This window comes from Lontra canadensis, unplaced genomic scaffold (genome assembly GCF_010015895.1).
Source record: "Lontra canadensis isolate GAN:19392208 unplaced genomic scaffold, GSC_riverotter_1.0 scaffold17, whole genome shotgun sequence".
Classification (NCBI taxonomy): Eukaryota; Metazoa; Chordata; class Mammalia; order Carnivora; family Mustelidae; genus Lontra; species Lontra canadensis.
Genome location: NW_022631011.1, coordinates 10,461,753 through 10,488,568, shown reverse-complemented (window position 1 = coordinate 10,488,568; position 26,816 = coordinate 10,461,753). Strand labels below are relative to the sequence as shown.

At 47.4% G+C, this 26,816-nt stretch overlaps 1 protein-coding gene across 13 annotated transcripts in view; it reads left to right on the top strand.

Annotated features, from left to right (window-relative positions):
* Positions 1–26,816, top strand: part of FHOD3 (formin homology 2 domain containing 3) — a 456,486-nt gene that overhangs the window by 54,873 nt on the left and 374,797 nt on the right. For all 13 annotated transcript variants that reach the window (XM_032859586.1, XM_032859585.1, XM_032859591.1 and 10 more), the window contains exons 2-3: positions 3,812–3,918; positions 14,456–14,520. In XM_032859586.1, the coding sequence (XP_032715477.1) occupies positions 3,812–3,918; positions 14,456–14,520 (172 nt within the window). The remainder of the gene's footprint in view (positions 1–3,811; positions 3,919–14,455; positions 14,521–26,816) is intronic.

Genomic DNA, 26,816 nt, shown 5'->3' with positions numbered 1-26,816 from the left:
CTTGTGTGTCCCCGCTCGCTAAAAGCTGCAACGTCTGACCTTGACCCCCTTCCTGTAGCTCTCCTGTGAGGATGCCACACATTCTTCCTGACAAATTAAAAGGCACGTAGTCATCTCCTCTGGTTTAGTTAACTAACACTAGCACAGATTGCCCATCTGTTAATTAGGGGAGCAGGGTTGTGACGCTGGGTTAGGAAGAAATGGCGGCCTTTCTTCTGGAAAGAGGACTGGGGCATTTTTATGGAGGATGCTTGGGTCGCGGGAGCCTGTGGCTGCTAATTATAGGGAAGGAATATGACTGAGGATGAACTTCCACACATGATAACAGTTGGTTTAAATGGCTTTTAATTCTCTTCTGTGTTCTATTTGTGTGTTATATTTACTCAATAAAATGATCTTTGAGGGGAGGAAGCGTTTATGTGTTCCTTGGTGCCCAGCCCGTGTCTGATATATAATTTTGTTAAAATTGAACTAGAGAAAGGGTAGTAATGATGCCCTGAATGTGAGGAGAGGAATGATGAGAACAGGCAGTTCTGCTAAGCTTTTGGGATTCTGTTGCTGGAAGCCAGGGAGACTGTGGGGTGTTCTGTTGTGGTTCCGGGCTGGCCAGGAGCGTGCTGAGGCTGATACTTGGTGAATGTTGAGGAAAACTGGATATTTGTATTCGTCTCAGGCTCCTGAGAATAAAGCAGGAGGTATGGGATGGGCATGGTGGGTAAACTGGCCACAGTTGCTGGTAAGAACAGGGCGCAATCTGCCGGTGGCCAGAGAGCCACACCTCTGCCCCAGCTAAGGCGACCACCAAAGGCCTAGGTGGGGTGGTGAGGACGGAAAGCCCATACAGGGTCCTCAGCCTCTTATGCACGTCCTGCTGTCTCCATGTTGGGTGCCTCCAATGAATGACATGGCAGGACCAGAGGGGTGTGTGCCAGAGTTGGCCTGGGTGGCTGGAGGGGCTGACATGTCCATTCTTGGGAAATTTTATGAGCTAGTTGTTGAGTGTCGCCATTATTAAAAAGTAAAGGATATAAGTATAAAATTAAATAAGTTATATTTAAAACAAAGCTAATAAATCCTCAAAACTTGTCACTTCCTAATTGTTGTACTGCTTCTCATGAGTCTGACATCTCTTGTATTTGGTGAAAATACTATACACTGGTGGGCTTCTGTGTCTGTTTTTCCAACTCTATGCTCTGTGACTTTGCTTTGGTAGCTTGAAATAGGCCTTTGAGGCAGTATTCATACCACATGTATGTGCCCATTCTGCCTCTCTCCATGCCCACAGCAGCACTTCCTCTCTGTCTGGCCCGACTGTGGACCCCAGCCTTGGAATGACTCAGGCCCCCTGGAGGAGAAGCAGAAACTCTTTATCCAAAAGCCTCTTTCTCTGGCCTCACACGATTCCAGGGGCTGAGACCAAAGGAACTGTTACTGCCTGCAGGGCTTTCATTATCCCCATCTTCTGGTCTGTTGATCATCGGTGGTATGCAAAATAAGCAACAGTGTTAGTCCTATCACCAGGACAGATCGAGTCAGTTTTCTTAGTTACTCATCTCAGCAGGGGGTCCGAGCAAGCCGGAGCTGCAGTCATTTCAGCTCGAGTCATGGTTTGGTGTACTTGTTAACCGGTCCGGTTTCTCATGGAATTTTCCATCTACGAACAATCAAGTCTGATTTCAGTCCACAGGAGACCCTTGGTCCAGGAGATGCCTTCTACAGGAAATCCTTCCTGTTGGCTGCTTCTGCAGGCTGGGGGAGGCAGCTCCCCTGCGTGTTCCCCCCAAACTTGGGGTGCACCTCTCACACCGCAGGACAGTGAGTTTGGCCAATGGGACCGTCGGGTTTAAATGCTTTCTCAGATGAGATGATCCATCTGCAAAGCGCCAGGCAAGAATGCTGAAGCTCACCAGCGCGCCTTTAGTAGCTAAGGGGAGCGGTTTGTTAGTAGAGAAATAAAACAAGTGAATCAAATGGGATTAACCCCTTCAAGTGATTTAGCTAGGTATTTCTTACAAATAATAATAAAAAAAACCCCACAAATTCCTTTCATTCTGTTGAGGATAACTAGAAACAAGAACTGTGGGGTATCTACAAGAATTAGCCCCCATTACAGACGCCGATTCTAACCAGTCGGTGGTCTATATTTCACTTGTTGAGGATAATAAGCAAAACCTTTCCATCCAAAGAGACTAATTCCTTGTTTGAAATCCCACTTACAGTGGGAGGATTTTCAGGCATTTATCCAGATGTTTTAAGGGAGCTAAATATTTGCTTTTGTTTTCCCCCAATCTCCTGTCATTTTGGAGTAAGAGCCATCACTCATCAGGTAGGTGAACACTAAGCACCACACTTATGGCCCAAGAAATGAAGCATGAAGTTGGATTTCCTCATCATGTTAATCTTCAGTAAAATTATTTTCTTGTGTATATGGGTTTTTTTTTTTTTAATTTTCCTGTATTTTCAAGTGTATTGATCATTCTAAATGTCATACAGTGCTGACGGCTGTAACAACCTCACAGTCTTAACAATTTGCCACAGCAAAGGCTCACGTCTTGTACTCTTATAACCTGCCAGGGTGCGTAGTAGACTCCGGCAACAGGATGCTCTCTTCCATGCAGGGATTCGGGAACCAGAGCTCCTCCTAGCTGAGGCTCTGCTGCTTTCCAGACTCTGGAGTCCTCCTCTGGCTTCTCTGCCTCTAGGTGTGTGGGGATGTTAAGGCCAGGCCTGTTGGGGGCCTTTTTTTTAACTTTCTCTCATATTCCATTGGTCAGGCCTCAGTTACGTGGCCAGTAGCCCTGCTGTAAGGCTGGGATGTGTGCTTTCAGGGCCCTAAAGGAAAAGGGAATGGGGTTGGCAAACTTGTGGCGTGGTCTTGGCCATACCAAAACACTACGATGACACATACTGCATTTTGCAAGCATGGTATTTTCAAGTCCTTTGTAGGTTTGTGGCCATAGAGAGGATGCAGAGCGGCATAGGGATCAAGAGTTAGGGATCAACACAAAGTATCAGCATCCAGATCCCAGCTCCACCATTCCCCAGGTATGACACTGGGCAAGTAACTTAGTCTTTCTCTGTGTCTTAGCTTCGTCTTCGTAACATGGGGAGGACAATAGAAGTTAATAGGGATTGTGTGAGAATCAAATGATGTAATCTATGTAAAATGCTTAGAATTAAGCATGGGACATAATTAACAGCATGTCAGTGTTAAATAATTTAAAAAAAAGTAAGACTAGTAACAAAAAGACCTAATGTCTTCTTTGGTATGTTGTAATTTGAATATGGTGTCATTCAGATAGAGAACGTTTCAGTTCAACTGTAAAAGTGTTTATTGAGCAACTACTAATTGTCACGTACCAGGTAGGACCATAGAATCTGAAGGAGTAGGCTTTCATTGAATCAAAGGAAATGGCATGTTCTGCCCACCAGGTTTGCCTTTTAGACTCTGTGACTCTTAATCTATGGTCACATCAGCATTGTGATTTTGGTTTCCACTCTCTAAATCCTCCATGGCTTATTTCTGGGGTCCTCAGAGTGGAAAGTGACACCAGTGTCAAAGGGCTCTTTCTCCTCCCCTGTCCCCTGGACCCTGTCAGTGCCAGTCCCTTCAGAGGTGTCATTGCTGTCTGGTCACTGTGTCGTGTGCTCCCAATGGATTTGGACGAACCTGTTACCTCTTCCAATTATTATCTGAATTTCAGAATCATGCTTGATTTTCAAAAACACCTGAGGGCCCCATGAAGTGATTTCTCCGTCCAAAGTGCATATCCCAGGAGCAGGCTGGGCTTAAAGGCTCTTTCTCTTGCAGCTGGATGACTGCACACTGCAGCTTTCCCACAATGGCGCCTACCTGGACTTGGAGGCCACCCTGGCAGAGCAGCGGGACGAGTTGGAAGGCTTCCAGGATGATGCTGGGTAAGAGCAACAGTTGTCCCTGCTGACTAGTCCAAACTGTCCAAGATACAGAGATATGGGGGTACATTAAGGCCTTAAAATACTTGGAAGAAACCACTGTAGCTTTGACCTTCTCTGCACTCACAGTCACACAAGAGAAGGGAGACTCAGGCGACTGACTGGCAGTCATTGCAAACCCTTTTGCATTTTGAGTCATTCTTCTTGACAAGGCCACTCAGGGGCAGAAAGATTTCTGGTATAGTTTAATCAATCACATTCTATTGACCTTCTAAGTTTTTTTTTTTTAAACCAAATATAATTAATATTTTCTAGATTTAGTAGTTTGACAACTATTTTAAGCATTGTTTTTAATGATAACTTCCTGGATATTTCATTTCCTTGGCAGATGTCCTAGCATATTTTTTTATACTATGTCACCTTTTGAACTCACAGTAGTGGAGAGAATGATTTGTGATGGTGTTAATTAACATCCAGTTACTTTTAGCCTACATATAGAACTGCTTAATACTTCTGATTGCTGTGAATCTGAATAAAGCGATAAACATAAACAAAAATCAGGTGGTCAGAAAGTCAAATCACATATAGATCACATATAAACATACAGTCAGCTCTTCCTGTGTTTATTCAGTTATTGAAATAGCCTTTTGATTGGGGGCCCCCTGCCTTCCTTTCTGTCCTCATCCATTCAGAACAAAACGTATCTCTGATTTCATCACCTTCCTCCTTAGAAACCTTCAGAGATTCCCTGTTGCTTTCCAAATAAAGCTTAGCTGTCTTAATCTGGTGTTCGAGGACCTCCCCAAAAGTTGCTTTGAAACTACCTTGCCTGAATTAAAAATAGATTACACCCAGGTGAATCTTATCTGGGAGTGCTGATTCTTCATGAAAGGCTTAAAAATGAGGGAAAATGGAAACAACCTTAGTGTTAGTTTTCTACCTGATTCTAGTATTTACGATAGTTTGCTGGGTTTTCCCTACACCTGCCACCGTTCATGGTGCTTTCTCCCTTAATTTTCTTCTCCCTTAGTTGTCTACTGCTAAAGATCTAGTAGGTCAGTACTGGGCTTGTCTGAGTATCTGTCATCTAGCATTTTCTCAACACATTAAAGGTGCTTACTGAACATTGGTAGTCAAGTAAATGGCAGGATCTCAGAATGGATTCCTGAATAACAGGACCATGAGCACTAAGGCCAAGTTCCTTGGTAGGAACCAGCAAGGTTTTCTGAGGACCCAATGGGAACAGATCCTGGAAACTACCATAGGCTATGCACACACTCATTATTATGTCACACCAGATTCTACTCATCATTATCAAAACAAAAACAAAAACATTAGATTGATAGACTTGGGAAAATTCCATTGCTATAGTTTTTACTGACAATGACAACCCTTTATATAAGATGTCAGAATTCAGGCTGGATGACAGTCTAAGTGGATGATTTCATGGCTCATTGATTAAGCATGCACCAGTTGTGTTATGAGTAGATTATTATCAACCTGAAAAATATCTCTACTGGTTTTACAGTTGAAGACCATGCCCTGTTCGATTTTTTTCTTTCTTATCAAATCCAAATGATTTGGAGATGGGAGCTTAGCGGGGAAAAAAAGCATCACTACATTACATAGCAGTATTAAGAGTTGAGGGTGGGAAAGAAAGGGACACCTGGGTGGCTCAGTCGGTTAAGCATCTGGCTCTTGATTTCTGCTCAAGTCATGATTTCAGGGTCCTGGGATTGAGCCCTGCTCTGTGCCGGGCTCTGTGCTGGGCATGGAGTCTGTTTGAGATTCTCTCTCTCCCTCGGCCTCCCCCCTGCCCCTCCCTCAGCACATGCACAGTCTCTCTCTAAAAGAGAAAACTCAAGCGGGGAAGAAAATAACCTTTCTGGAGCACCTGTTGTGCCACTCACATTACCAAGCACCTTATTCATGGTCTGTTTATTTAATAGTTCATTCTCTTAACAGTCATGTGAGTGGATTTCATTGTTTCTGTTCTTCATCTGAAACAACTGAGGGTCAGGAGGTAAATTCCACATCCAGGGAGAGAGAGCCAGGAGCTGGGAGAGCCAAGTATGAACACAGATGGACCCGATTCCAAGTCTGTACTCCCCTGACCCTCCCAGAGGTCCTGGGCAAAGGCATTTTGGGTTTATTCAGGAAGTATGTTGGCGCCTTTGGTGATGTAAGGTTGGTTCATGCAAGGACACCATCAGTCCCAGGCTAAAATGCCAGATTTGGTTCAAAGAGCACTCAAGCATGCTTCACGGTGGCTCCGGGGAGGACGCCTTTGCGGCCATCACCTGGCCCTGTCGGCATCGGCATCCTGGTGCTCGTAGTCCCCGTGGCCATTCCTCAACAGCGAGGTACCCGGTGGCGAGCTCCTTAGAGGAGACCCTGGGGCTTGCTTCCTCACTCTGTTCCTTTGCGAATCATCACCTGGCCGTGGGTCCATCTGATAGGTGCAACCTTGACCCCATTTCTGCACCTGCACCTAAGATAGATTACAGCAAGAGGAGAAGGCAGGACTCATATGTGGGCAAGTGTCCACCAGAGAAGGTAGCCAGAACCTGTTGGGTAGCTGTGGTTTTGAAAAGTGGGCCCCAAACTCATCCCAGAGGGGGCTCTATGTCTTTGCCAGAGTCCTGGTTTGTGGTAACCTTCCCACCTTGTCCTTTGGAGTGTACTCAGGATGACACTCCTTTTTGTCTGGAAGAGTATTAAGATGCTAGCTTCACTGACCACTAGTGGGGCGGCCCCTCTGTCCCTGGCCTAAGACAGGGACAGAGATCTGCAGAGATCTGCAGAAGACAGATTGGGATGATGCTGTCCTGACCTTGCTGGGTCCTCCGTTCCCCCCGGGCCACTTACTGCCATTGAGCCCCAGCAGCATATGACAGCTTGCTGGGAGCTGGTTGGAAGCGGCCAGCAGGCTGAGCCTTCCTGCACAAGTGGGTGGTGTCTGGCCACATCTGCCATGTCATTTGCACCGAGTGTCCCTCCCAAGTCCTCCCCTAGGAGGGTGGCATTTGGCAAAGTCTGTATGCCTGAGAACTCTTGTCTCCCACGAATGGGAGTTAAAATATAATTTCTTTCTAGTTAAGAAGTGCCCTTCAGAGGCATGAAAAGGACGCATAAAACCATTCTTTCTCTTGATTTCTTTGTGTGAGCTAAAGCAACAATCTGCTAATGTCGTGACCATATAATGACAACGTGTGGCAGGCCGTGTGCAAATGGTGGTGTTTTTTTGCACAGGGTGTTCTGAGAGAATTTTCCTTGCTGGAGGAGTTCCTTTGTTCTTGTCCATTACCCGGCTCTTTTATGCCAAGACTAAAAATTAACTCACTCCTTGTTTAGAGTTATCACTTAAGCTATAGCTAACCGAGAAGAAGAGAAAGACCTTGAAAAGTAGAAGGACAAAGCAATTATTATGCTACCAAAATGGAGCCAGGTCTATTTACTGCCTTCCAAGGCCAGGGAAATTAGCCACCATACCATGGGGCACAGAACCAGATACTCCCAGCCCTCTGGGCGATTATTCCTGCCCCTTCCTGTGTGTCCTTGCGCAAGCCACTTTATCTCTGATAGGAGTTTATGAAATTTATTTGTAAAATAAAGACAATACTATCCAATTCCATTTACATCCCTGTGTCAGCAGGGATCCCAGCAAGGTCCATGCAATGGAGGGGAGCACCGTGGGGGGCAGCATGGCGTCGTGGTTAGGGACATGGGCTATGCAATTAGTCTCATGGCTGTGTGACCGTGGGGATGCTACTTCCCATCTCTGAACCTCAGTCTCCTAGTAACTGGGGATAATCCTAATACATCCTCGTTGGGCAGTTGTGAGGAAAAAATGCAATGATGTATAGTATCTAAATCAGTAAGCCGGTTCCCAGCATATAATACAAACTTGAAAGTAGTAGCCCTTACTATAATTCGAGAAGCATTCGAGAAGCAGATACACTGGAACAGGAATCACTGGATTCTAGACCTGGAGGGGTCCATACAGGCCAAGCGCTCTGAAAGCTCATTTCTTTTAGTTAAGGAAACCAAGGCTGCATCCTTGCCCACAGGGCAGAGCTGGGCCAGAGAGCCCAGGCCCCTTTTTTGCTTATTTCTACCTCTCCTGCCTCTGAAAGAAAACCAGGGGCAGCTGAGGGGCATGGGGGCCTGCCACTGAGGAGGTGGGGCTTGAAGTTAGCCCTGAGGGGACAGTGGCCTTGCAAGGTCGAGGGGCGAGGGGGCGGTCTGAAGGAGCATGGTAGAGCTCCCAGGGGCCTGAGGACCAGTGTGGCTGTTGCCTGTGGGGTGAGCGTCCCTGAGGGCTCCTGCCTTGGTCTTGGTCATTTAGGGTGTTCATCTTTCCCGGCACCCCAGGGGCAGCTCTGAAGAGAGCTGCTGCTTCTCCCCATCCCGCATCGCCTGGGGTGTAGCTTACTCCTCCTCACCCCCTATCTGCTGGCCTTCATAGGGCTGTGTGTGGTGGGGAACCGGTGCAACCCTGTGGGGTGGGGAGAGCTTGGCAGTGTGTGGCTTGAGGCTCGGGCCAGGCAGGGTTGGGAAGGGCCAAACACTGGAAGGTACTTAGAGCCAAATATCCCAGACAAAGCTGCCTCGAAGTGCTGGCTTCTAGGTGCCTGCTTCAGGACGCCTGGTGTGGGGCCTGGGATCCTGGCCTCTTCAAAAGCTCCTCAGGTGGTCTGCTATTGGGTCAGAAACCTACAGCCTAGGTTCTCAGTGTTGGAGTTGGGATCTGCCCACCTGGGGGACTTTAACAACTTCCCTTCCCGCTCAGCTTCAGACCAATGAAGTCAGAACTTGGGGGTGGGCCCAGACGGTGCTGTTTTTTAAAGCCCTCCAGGGCTGCCTGGGAAGGCCATTCTTGAACATGCTGCTGGAAGTTGAGCAAGGGAGCGTGAACTCCTGCGCCAAGTGGATGGTGCAGTGGGACGGCCCTGAGTTCCCCCCAGTGCAGGTGAGGAAGCCAGTCTTCAGGGGCCCGTGTGCCCCAAGGCTTCCAGCTTTGTAGTCAACGTGCTGAGGGGCATGGAGGGGTTGGGGAGAGCTCTGGTTGGGCTCGAATGTGCCTAGCTTTTTGGCCTGTAGCTTGCGAACCCCAAGGAACCATGTGGGGGGCCCATGGATCCCTGAGGTTTCTGCCTGGTTTGTGGGCACACAGGGTTTTAGGTGAGCGAGCTTGGCAGGGAGGAGTGGAGCCCTGAAGTTGCCAGGGCGGCCCCTTCTGTTTGAAAAGGGCTGGTTTTCTCCCTCACCGGGACCAGCGGCCAGTCTTGGTGGGCTGCAGTTTGAGCCTGGCGCCCACTAAGACTGGAGACTCTTCGTCTCCTTTGCCAGTTTGCCCTAAGAGCCCCAGACAACACGACTTCGCTCTAAGCTGAAGGTCGTCACCTGGGAGGAGAATAAGGAAAAGCTGCTCATTGCTTCCTGTCCACACCTGAACCAGAGTCTTTCAACTCATGCAGGGTTTTTGTGTATGGCTTGGGTTTTCAGGTTCAGTAAGTTTTTAGATTTGGGTTAAAAATGTAGGTGATTTTTCAATGCTGCTAAGTCTAGACGCAGAGGAAACACAGACCAAGAGGTGACTGGATGAGGTTTCCTATCAGACAGTAAGAAGGGAAAACTTTTTCCTTCAAACTTGACCTATTGGAATGCAAAGAAATCTTTGAGAATCTGATGGAAGGCTGTGGAACCCTGCCCCACCTAAAACTTTGCACACCAGCCCCAGGCTAGTGCTGGGTTGCCTCTGAATTACCTGGAGGAAAGCTGCCTTGAAATGCTGGCTTCTAGGCATCTGCTTCAGGAGGTTGGTCTGGGGCCTGGATTCTCACCTCTTTAAAAGCTCCTCAGGTGGTCTGCTGTTTTGGTTGGGAACCTATAGCCTAGGTTCTTGGTGTTGGAGCTGGCACTGCACCCACCTGGGGAACTTTAACAACTTCTCTTCCTGCTCTGCTTCAGATCAATGAAATCAGAACTTGGGGTGGGCCTAGGCAAGGAGATGGTTCTGTAGGAAATCAGGAGAGAGAGGATCCACTCCCATGTTGAGGAGACAGTAGGAGTGGAAAGGCTCTAAGTACTTTCAAATGTTAGTTGCATCACTGGACAGAGATAGCATCCCGAAGGAGTGGGTGAGCCTGGGTGGGCACTGGGCTTTAAGGTGGGGGTAGGGAGTCAGAGAGACCTGTCCTACAAAGGAGGAGTCTTCCTGGAAGCCCAGTAATGGGAAGGGTAGCGTGAGTGGACAGAACTTTGAGCTGGGAGGCAGCTGTCTGATGTGGCCCATCATGATCTCAAGTACCTGAGTCTGGTGGCAGAGGAAGGTGGGGTGGAGGGGTGGATTGGGGCCTGTGGTAGAAGGGGAGGGTACTGTGGCACTAGTTGATGATGGCAAGACAAGAGTAAAATGGGCACATGACATCAGTTGGCTCATGTACAGACAGCAACTTTAGAAAAGCAGTGAGGTTCTGGAGGGGGAGTCATTAGGGGAGGGAGAGAGCATTTATACAAATCAGGTTACCTTGAACCATACTCGAGGTGTGAGGTGGCCAGGTGAGGAACTTTGGTCTGGGACCCAGGTGAAGACTATCAAAGACCAGAGAGGCTGGGGTGATTCCCGGAGGAAGGGAGTTGTAAACCTCAAACCTCTATTTAGGAAGATTTTGAGGGGTGCTTGGGTGGCTCAGTGGGTTAAAGCCTCTGCCTTCGGCTCAGGTCATGATCTCAGGGTCCTGGGATCGAGCCCCGCATCGGGATCTCTGCTCAGGGAGCCTGCTTCTTCCTCTCTCTCTGCCTGCCTCTCTGCCTACTTGTGATCTCTGTCCATCAAATAAATAAAATCTTTAACAAAAAAAAAAAAAAAATCTTTAACCAAAAAAAAGAGAAAGATTTTGAGACAGAGCGGGCACGCCAGCACACCAGTTGCAGGAGAGGCAGAGGAAGAGAATCTTCAAGTAGATTCCCCTGCTGAGTGCAGAGTCTTGAGATCATGACCTGAGCTGAAACCAAGGGATGCTTAACCCACTGAGCCACCCAGGCACCCCTAAAAGGGGTCCACCTCTGCATCCAGAGGAGTTGTTTTATTTGTTAAAATTTTTTGAAATACTTTATTTTTTTAAAGACTGCATTTAGGGGTTCCTGGGTGGCTCAGTCATGAAGCATCTGCCTTCAGCTCAGGTCAGGATCCCAGGGTCCTGGGCTCGAGCCCCGTATTGGGCTCCCTGCTCAGCAGGAAGCCTGCTTCTTCCTCTCCCACTCCCCCTGCTTATGTTCCCTCTCTTGCTGTGTTTCTGTCAAATAGGTAAAATCTTAGAAAAAAAAAAAAAAAGCCTTCATTTATTTGAGAGTATGAGCAGGGGAGAGGGGTGGGGGGGGTAGGGAGAAGCAGACTCCCTGCTGAGTGCAGAGTCCTCTATGGGCTTTGATCTCCTGACCCTGAGATCATGACCTGAGCTGAAATCGAGTTGGACACTTAGCCAACTGAGGTACCCGGGTGCCCCTTGACGTATATTTAAATAAAACCTAGAACTCCCTGTAATTCTTTTTGAGTTTTTAGAATAAGCCTAACTAGCCAATATTGTCTTAATTTGTATCTTAATTTTCTAATGTCCTTTTTGTTAGGTTTTGGTATTGGTTACACCTGTTCCCTAAAAATGCCTAGACTCTTTATCCTTGGTAAGCCCTGGAGGAGGTTAGGCAGTCCTCCAGCAACGGGCAGCGGGTGCAGGTGACCATGGAGTCTGTCTTCTTTCAGCCCGGGTCTGTTTCTACCAGCTGTGTGACTTGAGGCAGTTTATGTCCTTTCTACTAGTGTTGTGTTCCTCATCTGCAAAATGGGCACAGCAGTGGTACCCATGTTGACGGTGGGAGAAAGCAGGGATGGGAGATGGAGGACCGCTTCTGTGGACGTAGCTGCCACTTACCACCACTCCCTTCAGCTGAGGCCAATCCTCCCCTTTGCTAGGAACTCCTGGGATCTGGGGCCACCTTTCTCTCAGGTGGTTTACACAGCCTGTGGCCCTCAATTCCACACAGGCTTTCTTCCATTGTAGGATTTCATGTTAAGGGGCAGATGGGGAAGGAGGTCGAATGTTGAAGCAGAGGAATTGTAAATGATGAAACTACTACAAAACAGGCCTTTATTCTGTGGTCTTGTAAATTCCCTCGGGGTTTAGCATGACCAAGCCAACTGCCTGCTTTCTCAGTGCACTAGTGCAGAGAAGATGCCGCCTCCGGGATGGTGCTTGTTTCTGCGCAGGTGCCTGCAATCGCAAACCACATCAAACCACACCCCCCCCACCCCACTGCGGGACGAGAGAATTCTGTGGGAAAACAGGCACATCCTCAAAATTCGGTTTTGTAGTTGCTTGAAGCTAAAAGCAGGGCTATCAACTGGCACTCTTGAACTTTTCCAGAACTTGAGCTCTTCTGAAATCGTTTCCCTGGTCATTCCATGCATTTCCCCCCATACCTGGGCATCTAAAGCATGTACTTTTGTCTACATGCTTTATGTAGCGACTCCTAATTGCTGAAAATACGAGGTACAGAAAATCTTGAGGTCTGTGGACTCAGGGTTCACTGTTACTGGTCATTAGGTTCTTGGTTCTCTGGTTGCTGCTGGCCATTCTCTTTGGTTCTCTGGTTCCTGCTCCAGGCCAGACCTCTGCCCCCCACTGGGTGAAGAAGCATCCCAGCTGGTGGCTACTGGCCCCATCCCAGAACACCCCAGAGTCTGTTCAGTCGTTCAGGGCCATGCACTTAGAACTTTCTAGCATGATCACAAGAATTAAAGGAAGGTCAGCATCTGGATTGTCCATAGAAAGACTTGTGTGTGTGTGTGAAGAAAGTTTCGTAGTCTGTGTTGATAGGAATCCCAGACTTGGGAAGATGGGTCAAGTGCTGTGTACTTGGGAAAAGCTCCTTGAGACTGGGGCTTGCACACAGCAATTGTAAAATAATCAGATGAACAAAGAAATAAAGGAGAGGCTCGTGGGCATCTGAAGGGATTGTGAATGCAGATTTCCTGCTCCTAAGCAGCTGCGGGGCTGGAGGCCACTGCATGCTTTTGTAGGCGACGCAGGTGGTTTTCCTTTCTCCTTTGGAAGAGACCATTTTATTTTTTTTAAAGGTTTTATTTATTTATTTGACAGAGATCACAAGCAGGCAGAGAGGCAGGCAGAGAGGAGAGAGGAGGAAGCAGGTTCCCCACTGAGCAGAAAGCCCGATGTGGGGCTCAATCCCAGGACCCTGGGATCATGACCTGAACAGAAGGCAGAGGCTTTAACCCACTGAGCCACCCAGGCACCCCTGGAAGACACCATTTTAAAAGCCATACTTATCCGTCTTACCGGGTCTCAAGAATAAACGTGCAGTGATTATGATGAATTCATAATCACGGTATTAGCTGTGTGCCCTGGTGAGATTTTGTTCCTTTCCCTCCAACACAACCCCAAAACCCGGAAGCAGGAGAGCACTGCCAGACTGTTCTGGAGTGGGGGCGGGGAGCCCTGATGGGGAGAGAGATGGCCAGAAAAGTGATGGGAGGGAGCTCAGCCACCGACAGACCCCGTAGGTTATCTGCTGCGTTGCTGTTAAGCTGGCTCCATTTCACCTTCATTCACAGGCTCTTCCCTTTGTCCAAATCCCAAAGCCTTTGTTACCTTGAGGCGCCAGGACTCCTGTTTTCTCCCAGTTATCCTCCCAACTGCTGTGTCCCTTAGTCCTCCTCTGCCCAGGGTGGGACGAGCCATACCAGGAGCAGAATGGGGGAGAAAGGTCCATCTCCTTATTTTTTAAAGGGTTTAAGAGTGTATGAACACACATTGGGGGGAGGGGCAGAGGGAGAAGGAGAAGCAGGCTCCCTGCTGAGTGGGGTGCCTGATGTGGGGCTCGATCCTGAGACCCTGAAATTGTGACCTGAGCAGACACTTAACTGACTTGAGCCACCCAGGCGCCCTCCTGCATCCTGTTTTCTTAAACAAAGAAGGAGGATACAAAGGTGTGGTATACATTGGCATTGTTGAAAACAATAGCCTGTATAGCTCTTTGGTGGACCCCTCCCTTCTTGTGAGCGAGGGGTCAACGCTGTAACTGTCTTGACTTATTGTGAAGCCAACCAGCTTTGTGTGATGACCCCGCTGTGTGCCTTTCTTCTATATTCAAAAAGGGTAAAAGTGGTCGAGCAGATGTGTGTTGTTACATTCCAGGGATCCCACTTGATGGGCACGGATTTTAAAGTTTTCCCAACATGGTCAAGCATGAGCGCATGCTAACTATATGGATGGAAGGAGTTGACCAGACTCCACACACAAGAAAATGTGTGTGCAGTCTCCCAGGTCCAACCTCCTCATTTAATTTTCTGTGACCTCACACTCTTTCAGGGTAGATTCTCGTTCTGTTTAGGTCCCTGCTTACCTTGAGTCTCTTGGACGTGGGTGTGCCAGAGCCTTCAAGCTGATTGACAGCATGTGGGTGTTGTCTTGGCGACCGCTCTCATACCCGTGTCTGTTTTGTCTTCCGTCTCCATTAGGCGGGGCAAGAAGCACAGCATCATCCTGAGGACGCAGCTGTCCGTGAGGGTCCATGCCTGCATTGGTGAGTGACATGTGCGGAAGCGGGTACTACCATACGCCCTCCAGTGATCAGACGTGTGATAGGAAGCGTCCTTGAAGCAATAAAATACTTAGGATACTTAGGGTTCTGCTCACTACTTGGATAAGCCCCCGTCCCAGATTGTTAGTTTAGTGAAGCCATTTCCGGCAATGGTTTCCGAAGCCGTGTTTCATGGTGACTTCCTTTGCTGTTCAGTGAGTGAATGGAGCTGGAGGCGAGACAGACTGATGATGAGGTTCTTTGTGGGGCAGTGTCTGTGGGACCCTCCAGCCAGTTGAAGTGATCTTCATGTGCCATCTGGTGGCTCTCCGCAGCTCCCTGTGGGGACATGGGGGATTGAGGCTCCAGGCCGCGGTCAGGTGACAGGAGGGGATTTCTCGGGTTTGCGTAGGATGGGGCATATGTAGATACAAAGCAATATGGTGTCGAGGGGATGTATTTGTGGTTCAGAATGATTCGTGAGCGGTCACATAGGAACCCCACTGGGGCCTTTCCTACAGCCTTTTCCTGTACCTGTTGGTTTCCCCACCTACACGTGTGGGTTGAATGGCAATGAAAGCAGATACTGATGTGAAATAGACCAATTTGTGTGAGGCCTATCTAAAACCATGGCCTGGTTTCCTCTTGGCATTGGGCTATGTGAGGCAAGTAGCTAGTGTCATAAACAGAAGAAAATTAAAATTCACTTTATACATAGGAGTTTTTCATATCCAAATCCTTTTGCTTTTATACTAGCTTGTGGTCTTAATTCAGAACTCTCATGAAGAGAGCACAAATCATTGTGTTGAGGCCTAGTCTACACCTGGAGTGTGGGGACTGAGTGGGATGGGAAGCACGGTTTCTGGTCCTTTCCCTTCCTCCCTGCTTCCCTGTTGGAGACCCAGGCATGGGGTGAGGAGGTGGCTGAATGTGGAGGGGAATCCATGTAATTTTAGGTCACCTGGTGTTACGTGTGTGAGGCTGTAAGCATCTCCAGTGACAGTCTGACCATGTGGCTGGTGAGAAACCAGATAGCAGGTTCTTCAGCCTCTGGGTAGGAGGGTTCCTAATCTTGACGGAAACCCAGTGAGATCTGTAGAAGCTTCTGCAGTGACTGTTCATTTCTCAACTGCTGGTGGCACCGAGTGACCATGAGCCATGTACTCTAAAAATATATACTAGATATTTAATCCTTCACTTTTTAAGAAAAAATTACCTGCTTTATCCTGTTTCCTGTTATTTCATATATATATGAATCATGTCTATCTGAAGAAAAGGCTTGTGACCTAGGACTTCTGATAACCTCACCTTCCCCCACAACCAGATCTACAGCAAATTCCAGTATGTGCTGAATCCTGTTGGAGTTAACTATTGGCTGAAGTATAGTTGATAACCTGTAGAGATTTGGGACATGAGGATGAAGTGGTATTTCCTAAGATAGTAAGGTGGTGGAAAGCATATTAACACTAAAAATGGGTAGATTGGAATCCTAATGAACTAATTCCTTCTATGTAATTCACTTTTTGTACTTAAATATTTCAAGTCCAGGAGTTTTTAAAACCAGCTTCTAGGTTACTGACTCGCTGCATTAACTTAGGTATCCTATAGTCTCATGTAATCTCTGTACCATGTAAAACACATAACTTCTCCCCATAGCACGCTGAGCACCAGGATTCCGTCCCGCGTTCTCCCAGGACACACATGCCTTCCTGCTGGAGGAATTGACCTGGGTGCTGACAGGATCAGGGGGTTTGTTCCCAAACCTCCTTAAAGCCAACTGCTCTTGCTTTTGGATTGAAGTAATTGAATGAAGTCATAGGCACATATCCTATAAACTAATTCAATAGGAGTCTTAAAAAGTCACTGCTTTGAAAATTCATTGTTTTGGACAAGATTCAGAATTGGTTACTACTAAAGCATTTGTCGACATAGGTGGGTGACAACAACTACAGAAGTTGGAGTAGTGCAAAAAATCTGGAAGGGCTGTAGTCTTCACAAATGTCTGTTCTTGCTTGACTTCACAGAAAGTGAGATGGGAAATCCCAGACCTCATTGGTGGAGGAGTTCATGAAAGAAGGTCCACAGAGAATTCTAGTTAGTAGACCCTTATCCAAGAAAGCTCATAGCTTGAAAGTAGGTGTGAATGTGTGTCCCTACTGTGCTCTGTGCCCAGTGTCTCAGCATAAGCAAAACCAGGATGATCATGTCCTATAGCTGCACATTAAAATAAAGTCTTAAGGTGTTTAATACTTTAAAAGGATTTTGTGCTTTGATTCTCCTCATTCGTTATCTCAGCCCTACTTATTTGGATGGAAGGGTTTGACTGTATAAAATTATCATCAGTACCTAAGAAGGCAAAGTTTTTCCTATGTAATAAAAACCCTTCTTTTTTGTCCCATTGCCTATTATTGGCAAGATCTGGAATAGATTTATTATAATAGCACTAAATATTATCCTTTGGTTATGTTAGAAAATGGAATGTATGCATCGTGTGTATGAAGTACCAACCCCCATTGTGACATATTCTTTCCCTTTCCAAGGGGCAATATTAGATGAGATTTCTTTGGGATGAAAAACCCAAACCTGGAACAATCTTCAGTTGAAATGACAAAAGAAAACATGACAAGAGGGGAGGGAACCTTTTTCACATCAGTGTTGAGTTCTGGTTTCTTTTCCCAGATGACTTCCCCTCCTTGCCATACAAGCAATGGTTGAACTATCACAGGCATTGGACAATCAGTGTTCCCTTAGCCCTGGCACCCATATACCATCTCCCCAGATACCCCTTTCCCACCATGAGATTGGACTGGAAGGACCCACGGGTTTAAAATGCTATCAACTAAATTTCTCCAAAATGGTTCTTTCACCCTACAACATTTTCTCATTCACTCCTGCTTTTATTAAGTTTTTTAAATTAATGTTTAGAATCCTTTGTAGCAGGAGAGTTTAAGTATTTAACTACATGTGTGTTGATGAATTGGGAGTGACATGCTGTTGGAATTCTCCAGTGTTAACTTTGGAACTCTGGACCCAATGGGGACAAGAGTGGAGTGGAGCCTTTATGGTCCACAACTGAACAGACCTCACAAAACGTGAAGGCGGTCAGGCACTGCTTTGAAGGTCATGGCTGGCAGCCGACACAGGCCTTTTCTGATAATGCAGCAGGGCTGAAGCAGAAAGTTGGAATGAGGTCTCGGTATGGAGAGAGATGCTCCTCTCCACTGTGATTTTTATTTCTTTGCACAGTTTCGAGTATGACCGCTTGATGTAACATTGTAGCAAACAGTGCATGACTTGCCTTCCAAATCTAGCTTCACTCCTCAGAAAAACCCGTGGTCCCATTGTAGGCATGAACTTAGATATGGACGGGGAAAAAAAAATCTATGACGGGCATATAAAGTCTGCATTTTTATGAGGTTAGCTAGAGAAAATAAATTTTTGGTCTCTGCAAGTGATCCTATTTCCAGATACCAGGAAAATGTTCAGAGGGCCAACTGTCTCGGAGGACTCAATCTCCTCTTGAAGAGAAAAGGAGTGGAAGAATTGTAGGGGTGAGGGATGGAATTGAGGATTTAAAAACAAAGATTTGAAGTTGTTAGGATCCTAAAGGTAGTATCCGAGTGTTTGCTACTGGCGTGCTTTGGAGACATTTTTTGGACTTAACCTCTGTGCTTCAGTTTTCTGGACCACATCCTGTCTTCTCATGAAGAGAACAAACTGTCTATTGATTGCGACCCATAAGGTAGACACTTCCAAGTATCCAGCATTGAGTTAAACAAAAGGGACGGTTGGCTGAAGGTTGCAGAGTGTCATTTCTGATGACAGTTGTGAAGGACAACCTGGGACAAAGGGTTTTTAGAGTCTTTAGAGGCATCTCCCACAAACTTAGGAGATGATGAGATCACCCATGAGGATAGAGATGAGGTAGGCAGAAACTGACAAGGTAGCTGAGCTGGCTAATCTCTCCATTAAGTTAGTCTCCTTGCTTGGTAAATGTCAAATCACAGAGGACCCTTGTAGAGGTAAGAAAATCACTTTGCATCACCCACTGATGCAAAGTGTAGTCCATTTCCAGCAACACAACAGAACAAGGCATCAGTTATAATTTGCCAGGGCTTCTCTCCTGAGCTAAGTCACGGAACTCTGCTTCTTGCTCTACTGTTTCAGTGAGGAGGCGAATGACGAACGGGGTCGGGGAGGGGACCGCATCTCAAGAAGAACCTTCTAGTGCAGGAGTGACTGAGGAGATTCATCTCACATGCTAGCTGTTTTAGAGGTGGTGGCTCCCTGGGGCATGGTGTTGAGAAGGATTCTGAGGCTGTGTGATTCTTGATGGGGAAGGGTCTTGGATCCACGCCAGCTCTTGCTGGTGGTGAGGGAGGTGGTGTGAGTCTATGGGGTAGGACTGACAGCTGAGGGGCCCCCAGTGACATAAGGGTTCTGTCTGTGTCTGAATCTTCTCTAGCTACAGAGTAGAGGGCCCTGGCTTTTGTATTCAGAAGGCAGGGAGTGGAGCTGTAATCATGACCCCTGACTGCACCCTACCCCCTACCTCCTGCATACGTTTTTGTTCTTCACTCCTTTCCTCAGGCTCTGCCTTCTTAAGCCTGTGCCTCAGCCTGGCTTATACCCTCTTCCATCTTGCCAAGCTTTCTGACTAGGCCCAGTACCACTTCCTCTGCTTCTGAGCTTCTTTCTCCCTCAGTGTTACGTTTGAGCTGGGGTTTTGTGTGGCTGAGCCCTTCTGGCCCTGCAGGGAGGCCTCCCTCCAACTTTTTTTGATGTTGCACCTGCCCCTTGGGTGGGCTGTTAATTGGATTCCAATGTGGGCCTCCTACCTCTTGAGTTTGGAATTCCCATGAAAACTAGAGGTTTCCTTCTCCAAACTGCAAAATGGCTTTTTGACCCTCTTGGGCTTCATAGCAGCTGGGTGGTATTTCTAAATTAGTTAATCAAGAGGAGGAGCCCCTTTGTGGGGGGAGGGGTTTGCTCAGACCCTGGAAGCCTGTGTGGTAACTTAGGTGTCCTGCCCCTCTGGGTGCTGGGAAGGGGAGAGGGCCCACACAGGTGCTGCTGGCCCTATGTTGTCTGAGGGGGCAGCCCCCATGTATCCCCGGGGTGACCGTGGAAATTGTAATTGCAGCTTTTGTGATCAGAACACCCCCACAATCCCTCTTTCCCCTCCTGGACCCCCCTGCCCTGCTGTGTCTGACTCCAAGTCTTGGGCCTGAGCTTCTCGCTGATTCTATTCTGCATTCCCCCAGCTGCTGCTCTTAGCCTGCTTCCGCAGACTTGAGACAGGGGCAGGGCTTCCCTCCTGCCCTGTTTGTGGATGTTATGATGGCCGAGCTCACAGTGTCCTGGCTATGTCCTTCCCTAGTGGGGTTAGGCACAGTGGGTTACATTTCCTGTTTTCTCCTTCGATGTAGGGATCCATGGATTCTCCAGAAACCCTGGAGCCCATCTCCTGTCCTGGCCTTTCTGTAGAGTGGCTGGCTATGGCCTTGGCAGAAACTGGGCTCAGGTTTGAAATCCTGCATCTACCTTTGTAGCAGGAGACTTTTAGTATTTAACTACATCAAACCTCTCTTTTATACCCCACCCAGTCTGTGACCTGCTTTTGTTTTTTTTAAATTTTATTTAATTATTTGACAGAGGGAGAGAGCACAAGTAGGCAGAGAGGCAGATGGGGGGGTGGAGGGGGGTGGGAAGCAGGCTTCCTGCTGAGCAGAGAGCCCCATGCAGGGCTCGATCCCAGGACCCTGAGATCATGACCTGAGCCAAAAGCAGAGGCTTAACCCACTGAGCCACCCAGGCGCCCCTTGACCCGTTTTTATCCGCAGTTCTGTTCTCTAGGTAAGAACAGGCTCTCTGGGCTAATCAGATAAATAGCTCCCATCATCTGCTTCCTATTAATCCACCTCAGCTCCCAGGTGCGGACCCCACAGAATGTCTAAACGTCTAAAAGGCCACTGGGTCTGGGCTGGAAGAGGCTGGCCTGTCCACCTTTCCACTCTGTGTAGGTGGCCACCTCTAAGGTAACATATGGCCAAACAGTGATTGACAGATGGGGTCTCTCCAGCGCCCCCCAAGGGAGAAAGCCTATCGGGAACATGCCTCTAGGTGATTCAAACTGCCCAGAGTCTAGTGTTTAAATGCTGATGGCTACTGAGTTTTGTCACACCTGTCCACACATGCTGTAATCTTAGAGGACAGTATATAGATAAGGAATGATTTGTTGTCAGGAATTAGAAGAACAATTACAGAATGAGTTCAAAAATGACTCTGGTGCCTACAGACATGCAGGTAAACACAAATACAGGGAGTGAATATAGAAAAGGAGACACCTATGCGATACTCAGCTTGAGAACCTTCCAGATACAGGTGGATTGACCCACAGGAAAGAAAAACAGTTATACGAGGTCTCATAAGGCAGTTTGACGTCCCATTTGTGCGCTTACCTTCCCCCCTTGACTGTATTTAAACTATTCATTCGTTGCCTCTTTAGGCCTTTGTTACCTTTTTACCTCTAAAGATCTTCGATTGTTGGATGATACTAGAGCATTGCCTGAGAACCATTACTGATGTTTACTTTGCCCTGTCCTAGAAACTGCTTCTATCCTTAACAGGAACATGACATTCTAGCAGAAATGGACTCTAGAGAATGTAGTCCTGGTTGCAGGTGGGCTGGCGGGGAGGGGCAACACCTGTAGCAGATGTTACGAGTTTAAACCACGTGCTGGTGGCTAGACTCCAAAGTTGCTGTCCAGCAGGACCTTCAGTGTTATCCAGAAAACAAGCCCTGGCAGGGAAACCACCACACTTTTGAATGAGTTCTAGACTGTTGCTATATATGCTTTTTACTTACAGGTCTGAGCTGGAGGGGGATGTCATTAATGCGGGCTCTCGTGATGAACTCTCTGCACCTGAGCTCTCCCCCCCCCCCCCCCGGGCCCCACGCGAAGAGATGGCTTCATTTTTTGTCATGGAACAATAAGAGTATGTTAGGAAACACAGTGAGTTGCTTGGTTATTACAAATTTTGCTATCCAGAGGGCATGGGAGCTGAAAAGTAGGCTGGATGGCTTGCACATACCTTGCTACAGGGAGATTGTTTAAGGAGTAGATGGGCACCCCTGTTTTTCAGGTCTTGTTGAGGGACCTAGAAAAAAAATGGATTCTTGGGTGGGGATTCTTGGTGCATTTTAGCGATTCCTGTTGGGTTAGAAATACCAAATGGGAAATATTTTAACTTGGGAATCAAAACACATGGAAACCATTAGAGCAACACGTGCAGACAGTTCAAAATTTGATTCGAAGGAGGTAAAAAAAGGTGTTTGGGAATTGGTTATAAGTGCTGTAGTCTCCAGTTGATATGCCGGAGTAGTAGCGACAGACTAGCAAGAGGAGAAAATGAAACAGGTTAGTGTAATTGGAATCTTGTCAGTATAATTAGAAGAAAACAGGGGTGCCTGGATGGCTTAGTTAACTGGCTACCTTCGGCTCAGGTCATGATCCCGGGGTCCCAGGATCAAGCCCCATGTCGGGCTTCCTGTCAGGGTCCCTGCTCAGCAGGGAGACTGCTTCTCTCTCTCCCCCTGCCCCTCCCCTCCCACCCTCTCCCCCACCACCCTGCTTGCACGCTCTTGCTCTCAAAATCTTAAAAAATGAAAAGAAGAAAACATTGTTAATTGTACTGAGAGGTGATGTGATTTCTTTCTATCCTAGGAACTGGGCTGTGTTCGTGTGCGCAGGACGGGGTTCATTTTCAGGGATTTAGGGAAATCTTTGTGGGACAAGATACAGCATTCGGCCTGCAGTCGGTACTTCAATCCTTTCTTAGCCTTCTGACAAGATCGCCCTTGAGATTCGACGGCCGGTTTACTACCACTCTGAGAATTAGATAATGTATCTGCAAGTATTTCAAGTTGTAAAGTGCCATGAAGATAGAGAATTCTACTAAATTAGACTGTTTACCTTGGCCATTTTATTTATTTTTTAAAAACTATTTTATTTTTTAGAAAGCATGCAAGTGTGCAAATAGCTGAAGCAGACGCCCTACTGGGTGCAGAGCCCAATGCACGGAGGTCATGACCTGAGCCAAAACCAAGAGTCAGATGCTCAACTCACTGAGCCATCATGGTGCTCCCTACCTTTGGCATAAAAAAAAAAGAAGTGATGTGAGTCATGTTCAGAGAACAGCACCCTTGCAGCTGGGTCCTTTCCCACCCTCGGTTTCAGGGATCCTCACTAGCCACGGGTGGGGCTGAGAGAGTAAAGCTTGAATTTCTCCATTCTCCAACTAGTGCCCTTAGTGCTGGCTGTCCCTTTGCTCTTTAGGCCACTTATATGGTCTTCAGCCCTTTTCTAGATCTGTGATTGCAGAGCCCGCTGTGACCCTTCAGACCAAAGAGTCCGAAGGGCTGCCCAAACCTCTAAACAGGTCTTTCAAAACGTTTTCCCTAAGTGAAGTTTCAGCAGGCTTCCAAGGACAGTTTGCAGAGTTCTGGTGTGGTTCATAGATGGCCTTAGGGGAAAGTTAATCAGCTGAGACAGATGGGTTTCACCCTTCAAGAGCTGACTATGTTGAGTTAGGCAGTTGAAATCCTTTTTTCTGAGCTGGGGTCCTGACTGCTCTAGAAGGAGCCGGAGCGTTCTCGTCCCTTCCAGGCGGCTTCCATCCTGCCTGGCTGGAATGGCTTCTCTTTTGGGCTTCAATCGGGGAAGACCTGATCAGAACTGCCTGCTCTCAGTTCTGGTTTTACGAGCTGTCCGAAAGGAACACAAGGGCTCTTGGCTGGAGGCTGTGAGTTCTCCTGCTCTTGGTTTGGAGGTCTGGTCCTTACTAGGAAGATCTAGGAGGTAGGGTTTTTGTTCCAGGTAGCACTTAGCTCTTGAGCACTTGAAGGTGGACTGTTTTGTGTCTGGCCCACAGAAGCAGATCCCAAAGTGTTTGTTGATTAAGGAAAGCCACTGTACTAGTGATTTATGATAAACACCTGACCTTCATCCTGTTTTTGGCACAGAGCTCCTAAAACACTTGAAATTCCTTAAGTGATAGGAGCCACAAAGGTGCCTTTTATTATGTTAATGAGGTGACTTGTTCCCCACCTTAAGGATGGGGGTGGGTTATGAGAAGAACCACCCAAGTGATGGAGAGTTGGAACTTGCAGTCCTATCCGTGACCTCTTAGCCATTGGTGAGGGATTCAGTCAATTGTGCCTATAATGAAGCCTCCATAAAATCCCAAGAAGTAGGGTTCAGAGAACTTCCTGGTTGGTGAACACAGGGAGATTCAGGGAGAGAACATGGAAGGGCCATGCCCCTTTCTCATACCTTGCCCTATGCATCATTTCCATGCAAGTTACAGCCTTTTATAAGAAACTGGTGATCAAGTGAAATTGTTGAGTTCTGCGGGCTTCTCTATCAAATTAATCAAAGTCAAGGAGGGATTCATTGGAACCTCTGATCAAAAGCTGGTAGATGAGAGGCACAGGTGACAACCTGGGTTTGTGATTGGCATCTGAAGGTGGTGGGCAGTCTTGGAAGACTGAGCCCTCAATCTGTGGCCTGTGATGTAATCTACCATTAGCATCAGAATTGAGTTGAATTATGGGGCACCTGGTTGGTGTCTAATGCTTGATGATGTGGGAAAGCCTACACACACACGTGTCGAAATTTGGTCCAGGAACCCAGAAGAGCTGCTAAAAGCATCATGGTACTGATGCGTGTTGAATTCATTTACTTGAGAAATGAAATTGCTTGGTATTTTCTTAGGAGAAGGAATAAAAAGCAGTAAGTAGAATGTGAAAGTAAATAGTAACAAATCTGGGGATGTGGGTGGAATGTCATTTTAAAGCATTTCCAGGAGCGCTCTGGGTTCTGTGGGGTTGCTGTGCGGATCCAGAAGGCAGGGCCTGACCAGGCTCCTGGCCTGGGTGGCCCACGTGTGTGCCAGGCAGAGCCGTGTGACTGGGGCCTGGGGACTCCCTTGCTACCTACCCCTTTCTCCCCTCAACCTTGTGAGGTCTGTCTGCTTATTTATAATGGTGAGGACCAGGGGGCCCTGGTGCTATCTCCTGGCAGTGCTGGGAGCCTTCATGGGGATAGCATGTGTACGAGCGAGCACTGTGCCCAGCACGTGCTACCTTGGGCAAACGGTGGTAAACATCCTCGTCGTCCTCACAATTTTGTGTTTTGTTCTTTTACAAATAGAGCAAAGCCTAAATGTGATTATTTGGTTCTCCAAGAAAAAGCACTTGTAGACTATTGGATGTGTGGAGAGACAGAATGGACTTGGATGAGATTTGGGTCTTGCCTCCCATTCTTGAAGGACCGTCCTTCTCCAGCCCTGGGTATCAGACTTGTATTAAACATTAGGGTAAGACCTTGTCGAACTCTTGAATATAAAACCCATATATAATGCTCAGCTAGTGTTTTTGAGGTAGGATTTAGCTGCTCCCTCTTTCTGCTTGGCGGACAGACTGGAAACTGTAGGTCAGTAGGTTTCCATTAACATTATACTGGATACGATGGAATGGAGCTGGGCATCCCGCGTTCGTGATTCCTGAGTAACCAGTGGCATTGTGGGCTTTTTGTGGTGTTCTTTTCTGGAACCCTGGTTTTGACACATTTTAGAATGTTCCAGTGTTGGCAACATCCAGTAATCAGCATGTTTACTGAAAAACTCTCCTCCTGACTGAAATTAAGTGGGTTTTGTGAGAGTGAAGGCAGTTTGATGCTCCCCTTCTGTGTTCCCCAAGGGTGTTCTCCTGAAGGAACTCCCGAAATGGAGGGTAAAGCTTCCAAGAGTGTGCTCAGGCATTACACAAGACAGTTGGGTGCATGAAAAGGAGTGAAAACACCATAATGTAACACCAAGTGCTAGTTACATTGTGTAATTTCAAAGTGGAAAAATTATGTTCTAAGCACTGTAAAAGTAGTCAAAATATTCTGTATGAGTTGATATTTACAGAACGGTCTGATAAGCTGTTGAAATTGCACCAAAAATATGTATATAATCTGTATGTTTTGTCTACAACTACTCTAGTGATGGTAAACTTTGACACGTACATAACCTGTCACAGTCATTGTCAACAAATCTGGAGGATTTTCTTTTTTTTTTAATGACTTGTTTGGCCCAGGATACCTTAAAAAGCTGTCCCACCATTTCTGTGTTGGTGTCTCTCCCTTCGCTGCCTTAGGCTCCAAGGCCTCAGAAGCCACCAGGAAGCAAAGCAGAGTGGAACGGGACACTTCACACTTCATCAGAAAGCCATAAAGCCAATTACCAGCCCATTAGGGACTTGAAAAGGAGCTCCGCAAAGCTGTCTTCCCTGGGGACTGCCAAGGCCCATCTGAGTCAGGGATGAGATTCATGTGTGGATTTTTCTTTTTCTTTTTTCTCGTTCCTTTTTCCTTCTTTTCTTTTTTTCTTTCTTTCCTTATTTATTTATTCATTTGATGGGCGATAGATCTAGAAGTGAGGCACGTCTGTCGGGATGGCCTCACAGAAAGCCTGGAACAGCTCAGGCCAGGCTTCTCCAGGGTGGAAGTGGTGGCCCATGTGTTCACGGCAGGTATCGGGATGATGATCCTCAGAGCATTTCCGTCTTGGGGTTCTAGTCGTGGCCCTGCCTTTCCTTGGCTGTCCTCCAAAGTTTGGAGTTGAGTCCTCTCTGGGATCTGACTCTAGGCCTGGCCTCCCTCAGGACTTTGAGGGAGCACCAGGCCATGGCAGCTGGCTCGGGGGCTTGGGGACTAGAGTGTGCCAAGTCCACCGCTGAGTCCACCATGGACTTGGGCCTTGGGGAGCACTTGGGAGACTCCAAGTGTGGAAGGACTCCAAATAAAGTTGTTCCTAGGATCCAAGATCAAATAGTGAAAACATTCTAGTGTAGATACATCTATTTTATAGAACCCTCCTTTGGTGTGTTTTCATTTTACTTATGCCTGAGGAGGGCAAAGAAATAAAACTAGATAAATAAAAAGCAGGTGCTCAGCCTACAGTGGAGGGTGCTGCTTCCTCTTCAGGGGTGTCATCGTTGCTGGGGGGTGAAGATGGGGGGGTAGGAAGAGCGGCAGGCAGGATTTGAATTCTGGAATTGACACAGTTGGGCAGCTAGACCTGGGACATGGCAGGTCTCCCCGAGAACGGAGACCCTCCCTTTTCCCTCACGATCTGCTGACGGCACGGATGGGCCACGCGGCTGTCTTAGGTCAAGTGCCTGCCTTCTGGCTGCCCGGCATGATCCTTGCAAGCGTGAGCTTTACTGCTGTTGTGGAGAATCAACAGTGTCG